At 45.3% G+C, this 12,422-nt stretch overlaps 1 protein-coding gene across 1 annotated transcript; it reads right to left on the reverse strand.

Annotated features, from left to right (window-relative positions):
* Positions 1–347: 347 nt before the first annotated feature.
* LOC123153545 (acetylajmalan esterase) lies at positions 348–2,071 on the reverse strand. The gene is made up of 5 exons (XM_044572626.1): positions 1,734–2,071; positions 1,385–1,597; positions 1,135–1,283; positions 778–1,051; positions 348–701 (listed from the first exon to the last, which is right to left on the reverse strand). Exons 1-5 carry the CDS (start codon positions 1,981–1,983, stop codon positions 460–462), a joined length of 1,128 nt encoding a protein of 375 aa, XP_044428561.1. The 5' UTR covers positions 1,984–2,071; the 3' UTR covers positions 348–459.
* Positions 2,072–12,422: the final 10,351 nt, after the last annotated feature.

The raw sequence follows: 12,422 nt of genomic DNA on the forward strand, positions 1-12,422 counted from the left end.
GAGTCTGGACTCAGAAGTGGATTACTGTGATAGTACTAGCTAGATACATGAACTTTGTAACTTCTTTAGAGAAATGTAGGTTTGTAACTGTGTAGCAAATCAACACGTAAAATCCTCTCAATTTACTTGAGAGGTGTAACTTTGTTTGTAAACTGTGTACCCTGCTCAACATGCTAAATTGCATCTTTACTTTGACTTTAGCTCGGAGTAGTTTAATCTGAATACATAGTGCGGAGCGCATATGTAGCATATGGCGGCATAGCCATGGAAGAACTCATTGAAGGCTCAAACTGTTGCAGTGGGAATGCACCTGTCTTTGGGTCACTGACATGTGGACCAGCCACCTGTTGAGTCCACATGTTATTATAGATATAAAGGTAGGTGCCTTAAGGCACCGAAGCATCGTCCGTTGCGATGAGGCTTTCCATCGTCTAGTCTAGGGGAGAGTCAAACAGTTTATCATGTCTGCCCATTCTTCTCCGGGAAGCTGAGTATCTGCGGCTGAAGGTACCTCCCATGATAGATGAGCCTGGACATGGCCTTGTACGCCGCCTGGGTCATGTGGATGCCGTCCCAGCTCACGTACGCCGATGGGTCCGCACACACCGCGGCCCCCTCCACGCCGCACGCCCGCCTCTCGTCATAGTTGTACTTGCCGCCGGCGCCACAGCACGCCTTGTGTGTGCTATCCTCGTCGAAACCTGAGGAAGGCGAAAACGGATTAAACCGGTAGCCATTGTGTGACGGTTCAATCGTGATGCTCTTGATGTCGCGTACCGAGCGCCGGGGCGCCCTTGAGGAGGCTGAGGAAGGAGTTGAAGTAGTCGGCGTAGGCGATGGCCGCGTCGGGGTACGACGCCCGGAGACCGGCCACGGCTCGCTGTAGCTGCGCGTTGTGCTTGGCAGCGAAGAGGTTGAGGTCCTTGAGGCAGCCTGCGGAGTCGTAGGCCGACTGCTCCGGCGAGGCCATCGCGGTGAGGTAGCTCGGGAGGCAGCCGATGGGGAAGTTGCCCGGGACGATGACTCTGCCAGCGCCCATGTCCAGCACTTCCTGTGAGGACAGAGGCACCTCGGTAGAATTATCACCAGGTTTAAAAAATTGTTTGTACGTAGTCAGAAGACTTGTGATGGTACTTTGGTGGCGTCGATGATGGTCTGAACGACGGATGGGATGAGTTTCTCCACCTCGCTGACATTCCTATTCCAGAACAAGGCGAAGTTGTAGTCGTTTCCTCCGATCTCCCCGACCAAAACCAGAGATGATTGGAGCCTTTTGCGAATTTCTGCACACACAAATTTTACATAGAGAATTAGTATGCCTGACTGTTGAAAACAGAGCATGCACTGAGAGAAAGTAGTGAGGGAAGAAATATTTTTGAATTGCCTTCGTCGGTGTTGAAGGTGGACTTCATGAAGTCCTTGAACCACCTGAGCTGCAGCTTGAGGGAATTTGCGGTGAAAGGCATGGAGAATCTCCCGTTGAACTGGTCGGCGGGGTCCATGGCGGTGGCTCCAGCGACGGCGAAGTTGGCTCCATGGTCGAAGCTCATGTTCTTGGCCAGGTACGGGTTGAGGAACGGGAGACCCATGTCCTGAGCTGCATTCGCACGTGAGAGCAGAACACTGGGTGAGTGCCACGTACGTTTACTACGGACAGTACCACTTTTTTTCACTCTGAACCAGAGCATGTAGCTGGGAACTTGAGGAACATTGCAATTGCAATGTGTAAGTACCGAGGAAGTCGATCATGAGGAGTCCGTCGGAGCATCGGCCGGTGGGGTGGCCGAAGGTGACGCCGTAGGGGAGGTGCTTGATGGTCTCGAAGGCGCCGGGCGGCGCCTGCTTGACCAGGTTCCCCGTGTCCGTGATGGAATCGCCGAGGCTGTAGATCGCTGACACGGCGCCGTCGTCGCCGCCTTGCGCGTGGCAGCAACACACGTGCAAAGCAGCGACGAGGAGGAGGAAAGCCGTTGAGGAAGCCATGCAGAAAACAGTGGTGGGTCGGAGAGAGCTGTGAGTGCGTATCTCGACAGGACTCGATGAGCTGGTCGAACGATGGGTGAGGAGTTTGTGCTCGCCAACAACCTCTTTTATAGTGTACATAATACATAAGTAGATCGAAGAGGAAAGGCAGCAGTGTACTAGGAGTAGTGAGCAAGGCGGGCGGGCGACATGCCGCACGCGCACCACCGGAGTGTAAGTGGATTGACGGAGTGGTGGTTTTGGTCGCCGAGACGGCCGGGGACGGCTGCATGCGTACGTGCGCGTGTGGGTGTGGCACAAAGAAAATAAAACATTCTTCTTTTTCTAGTGCCGTAGCGATTCTCTGTGTCTGTCGCTTTGCTGCTGAGAAGGATGGGGCTCGGCTCTCCTTTTGACGAGAGTCATCGTGACCACACAAGGAAAGACTCCACTACTATTGCTCGCCACGAACGTAGGTACGTTTCTCTGCAAAAGATAAGAAAGAAATCATTCATGCATATTTTCATGTTGTGCATGCATGGCACGTTAATTCAAAATTATTTTCAAACTTATTTACAGTTCTCACTGTGCTGGGCTAGTACCACAATGAAGTACACCGTAGAAATACAAATGGGATTGACCTAGTTTTTTTTTCCTTATACATATAGTACCATAACCACAACTGAAGTGACTCTTGTATAAATCTGATTGTCTCCAACTCCGAACCTGAACGAACCAGTCTGTAATTCTGTATAGTGCACTCCTGCCGATGTGGCATGTACAAGGATCGAGCATTAGTACGCCCCCCACCGGCCGGCCCACCCACGGAACTGCGATGCGCACGCACGAGCAAAGTGGAGGATATCGGCCGGAGTGCAATTTCCCCCTCTTGCCAACTTTACGCTGATATGGGCATATGGCGGTGGAGGATAATGGAACAAATTCTACTTCATCAGAAGAAGATGGAACAAAGATCAGCAACATTCTAAATTTCTACTCACCACGTAACCTAACATTCCCTTCTATAAATGGAAATGGAATCACATATAGCTGTATACAAGCTCCAGGAAATCGAGCACTCTGCATGCATGTACGTTCACGGTACGCTCTTCACAATCCATGGCGCGAGACTCCACGCGAGAACTCTGAACCTGAATGATGATTCTGTCGTAATAATGTATGGTGCAGTGCTGATGTGGTATGTGTATGGATCGAGTTACACGGATCCGGCTTGCCTGCTCCCTCCCCATATGCTCCCTTCCGTGCTCCCACTTTATCCTACGGTTGTCTTTTTTCTTTTTTTCTTTCTAATCTAATCATCCCTTCTGATTTTAAGGGGGTGGGACCGGGTCTTATTTTGTTCCAATCAAATCAAGCCATGTACGTGAGAGTACGGATGGGCACACGCCGAGGGAGCAGGCAAGTCTCGTCCGAGCTACACGACCACGATGCGCACGATCGATCGAGCAGAGTGGAGGATGCATCGGGGTGCAATCTTCTCTCCTTGCATGCCAAGCCAACTTTACGCCGATATGGCCGGCCGTGGGCGGTGGAGGATGATAGATCCGCTCGCCGCCGCGCGATTGTGCGGACGAAAGCTTGTGACGATTGGAACCACTCTTATTAAGAGTCGGCTATGATCTCTCTTGATTACTCACTTTCCTAGACAAATTGTTGTTATAAAAAAATCTGTAGAGTTGAGATAACAGGATCTCTGATCACGAATTAGCACACATCTTATAAAACACAATAAGAGTCGCTACAAGAGCGAGTAACCGTGATGTCCACGTCCCTTTTTATTGTGCCAGCGACTGAAATAAAAGCGAGACGGGTACATAACAGATCGAAAGCACCTGGCAAGACCTAGCCCGGGCTCTCCGCACGACCCCCATCACTCGACGCCGCCGCCGCCTCCTCTCCTCTCCCTCGATTCTCCTCGTGTCGCCACCCTTGTTCTGCCTTTGCGTCTGCTCCGAGCCCCGTGCCGCTGTCAGGACCAGAGTCCTGATCAACTGAATTTAAGCTCGAACTAACTGGTTTAAGGCGAGAATTTGGAGAATTGAGCTAGGGTTTTCATTGCAGATAAAAGGGAAAGGTAGTTAGCACGCCACCGGCGGCTAGGGTTTATATCCAATAATCTCTTACATGCCTCAAAATGAAAGAGAGAGCTGGCTTAGATAGCCATTACAGTAGCTAGAAAATGAAAAGGCAGAAAAGCAGAGCACATGGCTTGTCGGACGATGAACAGCTTCTCATGCGCCTCCTGAGCCGTTGGATGGTTGATCGACGAAGGAGAGTGACCATCTTCAGTGAATCGTTATCTTCGGCTGATGACCACAGGATGTGAGATGGACAGCTGTAGGATCAACTAGCACGCATGAACAGGGGATATTCGGACTTGGGCTTGACAATACCCCCCAATTGAGCTGGAGCTTGTCCTCAAGCTCTGAATGCAGGAAAAACCTTCTGAATGAAAGCTGAATCTTCCCACGTTGCTTCTTCTGGAGGCAGATTTTCCCATTTCACCAACCATCTCACAACTGGAATACTGATATTACCTTGCTTTCTTGGAATGAGCTTCCTTTCCAGAATTGCTTCAGGCTCAATTATGATTGTCCCATCAGTTCCCACTAGAGGAAATTTGGATGAGGGCACCACTTTTGGGCCAATATGCCTCTTGAGCTGGCTGACATGGAAAGTATCATGCAACTGGCAGTCCTCAGGCAGAAGCAATTTGTAGGCATGATTTCCAATTTTACTTAGAACTATGAATGGTCCATAAAACTTGGAGGGGAGTTTGATGTGTCTGTGTAAACTAAGAGAGAGGTGTCTATGAGGTTGGATTTTTAGATAAACCATATCTCCAACAACAAACTCTCTTTCATTTCTGTTTCTGTCAGCAAAAAAATCATTCTAGCTTGTGCTTTCAAGAGATTTTGCTTTATCACCTCCACTGCCAATTCTCTGTTCTGCAACAAGTCATCATTATCTTCACAAATAGTATCTGGCAGAGCTGATTCTGCCACCATAGGAGGAGGAAAGCCATAAAGAGCTTGGAATGGAGTCATTTGCAGAGATGTATGGAAGGAAGTGTTATACCACCACTCAGCTAGGGCTAATCACCCATGCCATTTCCTTGGTTGCTGGAAGCACATACATCTTAGATAATTCTCCAAACACTGATTCACTCTTTCTGTTTGGCCATCTGTCTGTGGATGATAACTAGTGCTCATGTGCAGCTTGATTTTCAGTGTTTTGAACAGCTTTTGCCAGAGATTGCTAGTGAAAATTCTATCTCTGTCAGTCACAATTATTAGTGGCATTCCATGTAATTTGAACACATGGTCAGAGAAGGCTCTTGCTACAGACTACACAGTGATGGGGTGTTTCATGGCAATGAAATGAGCATATTTAGTGAATCTGTCAACTACCACCAAAATCATGTTCTTATTTTCTGATGTAGGCAAGCCTTCTACAAAGTCCATGCTGATATGAGCTCATGCAAAATCTGGCACAGGAAGTGGTTCTAACAGACCAGGGTAAGGTGTATGTTCAGCTTTGTTTAGTTGGCACACTGGACAATTTTTCACAAATGTGATCACGTCTTGCTTCATACCCTGCCAATGAAATACTAAATTCACTCTGTGATAAGTGGCCCTTTCTCCTGAGTGTCCCCCTGCTACCTCTTGAGCACTGCGTTGGTTTTCCCCAAAGAGGAAGGGATGATGCAGCAAAGTAGCGTAAGTATTTCCCTCAGTTTTTGAGAACCAAGGTATCAATCCAGTAGGAGGCTACGCGCGAGTCCCTCGTACCTGCACAAAACAAATAAATCCTCGCAACCAACGCAAATAGGGGTTGTCAATCCCTATAAGGCCACTTACGAGAGTGAGATCTGATAGATATGATAAGATAATATTTTTGATATTTTTATGATAAAAGATGCAAAGTAAAATAAAGGCAAAGTAAATAGCAAAGTAAATAACTAAGTAGTAGGAGATCAATATGATAAAGATAGACCCGGGGGCCATAGGTTTCACTAGTGGCTTCTCTCAAGAGCATAAGTATTCTACGGTGGGTGAACAAATTACTATTGAGCAATTGACATAATTGAGCATAGTTATGAGAATATCTAGGTATGATCATGTATATAGGCATCACGTCCGAGACAAGTAGACCGACTCCTGCATGCATCTACTACTATTACTCCACCCATCGACCGCTATCCAGCATGCATCTAGAGTATTAAGTTAAAAAACAGAGTAACGCCTTAAGCAAGATGACATGATGTAGAGGGATAAACTCATGCAATATGATGAAAACCCCATCTTGTTATCCTCAATGGCAACAATACAATACGTGCCTTGCTGCCCCTACTATCACTAGGAAAGGACACCGCAAGATTGAACCCAAAGCTAAGCACTTCTCCCATTGCAAGAAAGATCAATCTAGTAGGCCAAACCAAACTGATAATTCGAAGAGACTTGCAAAGATAACCAATCATACATAAAAGAATTCAGAGAAGATTCAAATATTATTCATAGATAGAATTGATCATAAACCCACAATTCATCGGTCTCAACAAATACACTGCAAAAAGAAGATTACATCGAATAGTTCTCCACAAGAGAGGGGAAGAACGTTGTATTGAGATCCAAAAAGAGAGAAGAAGCCATCTAGCTACTAACTATGGACCCGTAGGTCTGAGGTAAACTACTCACACTTCATCGGAGAGGCTATGGTGTTGATGTAGAAGCCCTCCGTGATCGATGCCCCCTCCGGTGGAGCTCTGGAACAGGCCCCAAGATGGGATCTCGTGGATACAGAAAGTTACGGCGGTGGAATTAGGGTTTTGGCTCCGTATCTGATCGTTTGGGGTACGTGGATATATATAGGAGGAAGGAGTACGTCGGTGGAGCAACAGGGGGCCCACGAGGTTGGAGGGCGCGCCTAGGGTAGGCAGCATGCCCCCTACCTTGTGGCCTCCTGTTTCTTTTCTTGATGTAGGGTCCAAGTTTCTCTGGTCTTATTCGTTGAGAAAATCACGTTCCCGAAGGTTTCATTCCGTTTGGACTCCGTTTGATATTCCTTTTCTTCGAAACCCTAAAATAGGCAAAAAAACAGCAATTCTGGGTTGGGCCTCCGGTTAATAGGTTAGTCCCAAAAATAATATAAAAATGGATAATAAAGCCCAATAATGTCCAAAACAGTAGATAATATAGCATGGAGCAATCAAAAATTATAGATACGTTGGAGACGTATCAAGCATCCCCAAGCTTAATTCATGCTTGTCCTCGAGTAGATAAATGATAAAAAAAGAATTTTTGATGCGGAGTGCTACTTGGCATAATTTTAATGTAATTCTTCTTAATTGTGGTATGAATATTTAGATCCGAAAGATTCAAGACAAAAGTTCATGTTGACATAAAAATAATAATACTTCAAGCATACTAGCAAAGCAATTATGTCTTCTCAAAATAACATGGCTAAAGAAATTTATCCCTACAAAATCATATAGTCTGGCTATGCTCTATCTTCAGCACACAAAATATTTAAATCATGCACAACCTCGATGACAAGCCAAGCAATTGTTTCATACTTTTGACATTCTCAAAACTTTTTCAATTTTCACGCAATACATGAGCGTGAGCCATGGATATAGCACTATAGGTGGAATAGAGTGGTGGTTGTGGAGAAGACAAAAAGGAAGAAGATAGTCTCACATCAACTAGGTGTATCAACGGGCTATGGAGATGCCCATCAATAGATATCAATGTGAGTGAGTAGGGATTGCCATGCAACGGATGCACTAGAGCTATAAGTATATGAAAGCTCAAAAATAAACTAAGTGGGTGTGCATCCAGCTTGCTTGCTCATGAAGACCTAGGGCAATTTGAGGAAGCCCATGTTGGGGAACGTAGTAATTTCAAAAAAATTCCTACGCACACGCAAGATCATGGTGATGCATAGCAATGAGAGGGGAGAGTGTTGTCTACGTACCCTCGTAGACTGGCAACGGAAGCGTTGACACAACATAGAGGAAGTAGTCGTACGTCTTCCCGATCCGACCGATCCAAGTACCGAACATACGGCACCTTCGAGTTCTGCACACGTTCAACTCGGTGATGTCCCTCGAGCTCCGATCCAGCCGAGTGTTGAGAGAGAGTTTCGTCAGCACAACGGCGTGATGACGGTGATGATGTTCTACCGACGCAGGGCTTCACCTAAGCACCGCTACGATATGACCGAGGTGGAATATGGTGGAAGGGGGCGCCGCACACGGCTAAGGAACGATCACAACAAGATCAACTTGTGTGTCATGGAGTGCCCCCCTGCCCCCGTATATAAAGGAGGGAGGGGGGAGGTGCGGCCGGCCCCTAGGGGTGCGCCTGGAGGAGTCCTACTCCCACCGGGAGTAGGACTCCCCCCTCTTGCCTTGTTGGAGAAGGAAAGGGGAAGGGGGAAAGAGGAAAGGGGGGCGCCGCCCCCCCCCCTTCCTTGTCCTATTCGTACTAGGGGGAGGGGGCACGCGGCCTGCCCTGGCCGGCCCTCCTCTTCTCCCTTAGGGCCCATGTAGGCCCATTAACCCCCGGGGGGTTCCGGTAACCCCCGGTACTCTGGTAAAATCCTGATTTCACCCGGAACGATTTTGATATCCAAATATAGGCTTCCAATATATCAATCTTTATGTCTCGACCATTTCGAGACTCCTCGTCATGTCCGTGATCACATCCGGGACTCCGAACAACCTTCGGTACATCAAAACACAAAAACCCTAATTACGATCGTCACTGAACTTTAAGCGTGCGGACCCTACGGGTTCGAGAACTATGTAGACATGACCGAGACACATCTCCGGTCAATAACCAATAGCGGAACCTGGATGCTCATATTGGCTCCTACATATTCTACAAAGATCTTTATCGGTCAGACCGCATAACAACATATGTTGTTCCCTTTGTCATCGGTATGTTACTTGCCCGAGATTCGATCGTCGGTATCTCAATACCTAGTTCAATCTCGTTACCGGCAAGTCTCTTTACTCGTTCCGTAATACATCATCCCGCAACTAACTTATTAGTTGCAATGCTTGCAAGGCTTGAGTGATGTGCATTACCGAGTGGGCCCAGAGATACCTCTCCGACAATCGGAGTGACAAATCCTAATCTCGAAATACGCCAACCCAACAAGTACCTTTGGAGACACCTGTAGAGCACCTTTATAATCACCCAGTTACGTTGTGACGTTTGGTGGCACATAAAGTGTTCCTCCGGTAAACGGGAGTTGCATAATCTCATAGTCATAGGAACATGTATAAGTCATGAAGAAAGCAATAGCAACAAACTAAATGATCAAGTGCTAAGCTAACGGAATGGGTCATGTCAATCACATCATTCTCCTAATGATGTGATCCCGTTAATCAAATGACAACTCATGTCTATGGTTAGGAAACATAACCATCTTCGATCAACGAGCTAGTCAAGTAGAGGCATACTAGAGATACTCTGTTTGTCTATGTATTCACACATGTATTATGTTTCCGGTTAATACAATTCTAGCATGAATAATAAACATTTATCATGATATAAGGAAATAAATAATAACTTTATTATTGCCTCTAGGGCATATTTCCTTCAGCCCATCATTGGAATATACAAGCCAAGTTCTATAATGAAAGATTCCCACTAGTATATGAAAGTGATAACATGAGAGACTCTCTACTATGAAGATCATGGTGCTACTTTGAAGCACAACTGTGGTAAAAGGATAGTAACATTGTCCCTTCTCTCTTTTTCTCTCATTTTTTCTCTTTTTTTTTATTTGGGCCTTTTCTCTTCTTCTTTTTATGGCCTCTTTTCTTTCTCTATTTTTTCGTCCGGAGTCTCATCCCGACTTGTGTGGGAATCATAGTCTCCATCATCCTTTCCTCACTCGGACAATGCTCTAATAATGATGATCATCATACTTTTATTTTTCTTACAACTCAACAATTATAACTTGATACTTAGAACAAAATATGACTCTATATGAATGCCTCCGGCGGTGTACCGGGATATGCAATGATACATGAGTGACATGTATGAACGAATTATGAATGGTGGCTTTGCCACAAATACGATGTCAACTACATGATCATGCTAAGCAATATGACAATGATGGAGTGTGTCATAATAAATGGAACGGTGGAAAGTTGCATGGCAATATATCTCGGAATGGCTATGGAAATGCCATAATAGGTATGTATGGTGGCTGTTTTGAGGAAGGTATATGGTGGGTGTATGATACCGGGGAAAGGTGCACGGTATTAGAGAGGCTAGCAAAGGTGGAAGGGTGAGAGTGCGTGTAATCCATGGACTCAACATTAGTCATAAAGAACTCATATACTTATTGCAAAAATCTACAAGTTATCAAAGCAAAGTATTACGTGCATGCTCCTAGGGGGATATATAGATTGGTAGGAAAAGACCATCGCTCGTCCCCGACCTCCACTCATAAGGAAGGTAATCAAAAAATAAATCATGCTCTGACTTCATCACATAATGGTTCACCATACGTGCATGCTACGGGAATCACAAGCTTCAACACAAGTATTTCTCAAATTCACAACTACTCAACTAGCACAACTTTAATATCACCATCTTTATATCTCAAAACAATTATAAAGTATCAAACTTATCATAGTATTCAACACACTCATAAGAAAGTTTTTATTATTAATCTTGTATACCAAGCATATTAGGATTTTAAGCAAATTACCATGCTATCTAAGACTCTCAAAATAATCTAAGTGAAGCATGAGAAATCAATAGTTTCTATAAAACAAATCCACCATCGTGCTCTAAAAGATATAAGTGAAGTACTAGAGCAAAATTATATAACTCAAAAGATATAAGCGAAGTGATACGTCTCCAACGTATCTATAATTTTTGATTGCTCCATGCTATATTATCTACTGTTTTGGACTATATTGGGCTTTATTTTCCACTTTTATATTATTTTTTGGACTAACCTATTGACCGGAGGTCCAGCCTAGAATTGCTGTTTTTTGCCTATTTAGGTGTTTCGAAGAAACGGAATATCAAACGGAGTCCCAACGGAATAAACCTTTCTGGAACGTGATTTTCTTCCCGAATATGACCCAGGAGACTTGGACCCTACGCCATGGAAGCTTCGAGGTGGGAACGAGGTAGGGGGGCGCGCCCTATACCCCCAGGCGCGCCCCCCACCCTCGTGGGCCAACCGAAGCTCCACCGACATACTTCTTCCTCCTATATATACCTACGTACCCACAAACAAACAGATACGGAGCCAAAAACCTAATTCCACCGCCGCAACTTTCTGTATCCACGAGATCCCATCTTGGGGCCTGTTCCGGAGCTCCGCCGGAGAGGGTCGTCATCACGGAGGGCTTCTACATCATCATAGCCTCTCCGATGAACTGTGAGTAGTTTACCTCAGACCTTCGGGTCCATAGTTATTAGCTAGATGGCTTCTTCTCTCTTTTTGGATCTCAATACAAAGTTCTCCCCCTCTCTTGTGGAAATCTATTCGATGTAATCTTCTTCTTTTTTGAGGTGTGTTTGTTGAGACCGATGAATTGTGGCTTTATGATCAAGTCTATCTATGAATAATATTTGAATCTTCTCTGAATTCTTTTATGTATGATTGGTTATCTTTGCAAGTCTCTTCGAATTATCAGTTTGGTTTGGCCTACTAGATTGGTTTTTCTTGCCATGGGAGAAGTGCTTAGCTTTGGGTTCAATCTTGCGGTGTCCTTTCCCAGTGATAGAAGGGGCAGCAAGGCACGTATTGCATCGTTGCCATCGAGGATAACAAGATGGGGTTTATTTCATATTGCATGAATTTATCTCTCTACATCATGTCATCTTGCTTAAAGCGTTACTTTGTTTTTAACTTAATACTCTAGATGCATGCTAGATAGCGGTCGATGAGTGGAGTAATAGTAGTAGATGCAGGCAGGAGTCGGTCTACTTGTCTCGGACGTGATGCCTATATACATGATCATGCCTAGATATTCTCATAACTATGCTAAATTCTGTCAATTGCTCAACAGTAATTTGTTCACCCACCATAGAATACTTATGCTCTTCAGAGAAGCCACTAGTGAAACCTATGGCCCCCGGGTCCATTCTCATCATATCAATCTCCATCACTTTAATCTTGCTTTGCTTTTTTACTTTGCCTTTTACTTTTCACTTTGCATCTCTGTACCAAAAATACCAAAAAATATTATATCTATCAGATCTCACTCTCATAAGTGACCGTGAAGGGATTGACAACCCCTAATCGCGTTGGTTGCGAGTAGTTATCGTTTTGTGCAGGTACGAAGGACTTGAGCGTGGCCTCCTACTAGATTGATACCTTGGTTCTCAAAAACTGAGGGAAATACTTACGCTACTCTGCTGCATCATCCTTTCCTCTTCGGGGAAATCCAACGCAAG

The sequence above is a fragment of the Triticum aestivum genome, chromosome 7A (assembly GCF_018294505.1).
Source record: "Triticum aestivum cultivar Chinese Spring chromosome 7A, IWGSC CS RefSeq v2.1, whole genome shotgun sequence".
NCBI lineage: Eukaryota > Viridiplantae > Streptophyta > Magnoliopsida > Poales > Poaceae > Triticum > Triticum aestivum.

Excerpts from the sequence above, each read along its gene's own strand:
- LOC123153545 (XM_044572626.1), bottom strand. The coding sequence starts at position 1,983 with ATGGCTTCCTCAACGGCTTTCCTCCTCCTCGTCGCTGCTTTGCACGTG. Across the intron at positions 1,052-1,134 it reads CCATCATCGACGCCACCAAA|GAAGTGCTGGACATGGGCGC; the intron begins GTACCATCACAA and ends CTGTCCTCACAG. Across the intron at positions 702-777 it reads CAAGGGCGCCCCGGCGCTCG|GTTTCGACGAGGATAGCACA; the intron begins GTACGCGACATC and ends CGCCTTCCTCAG.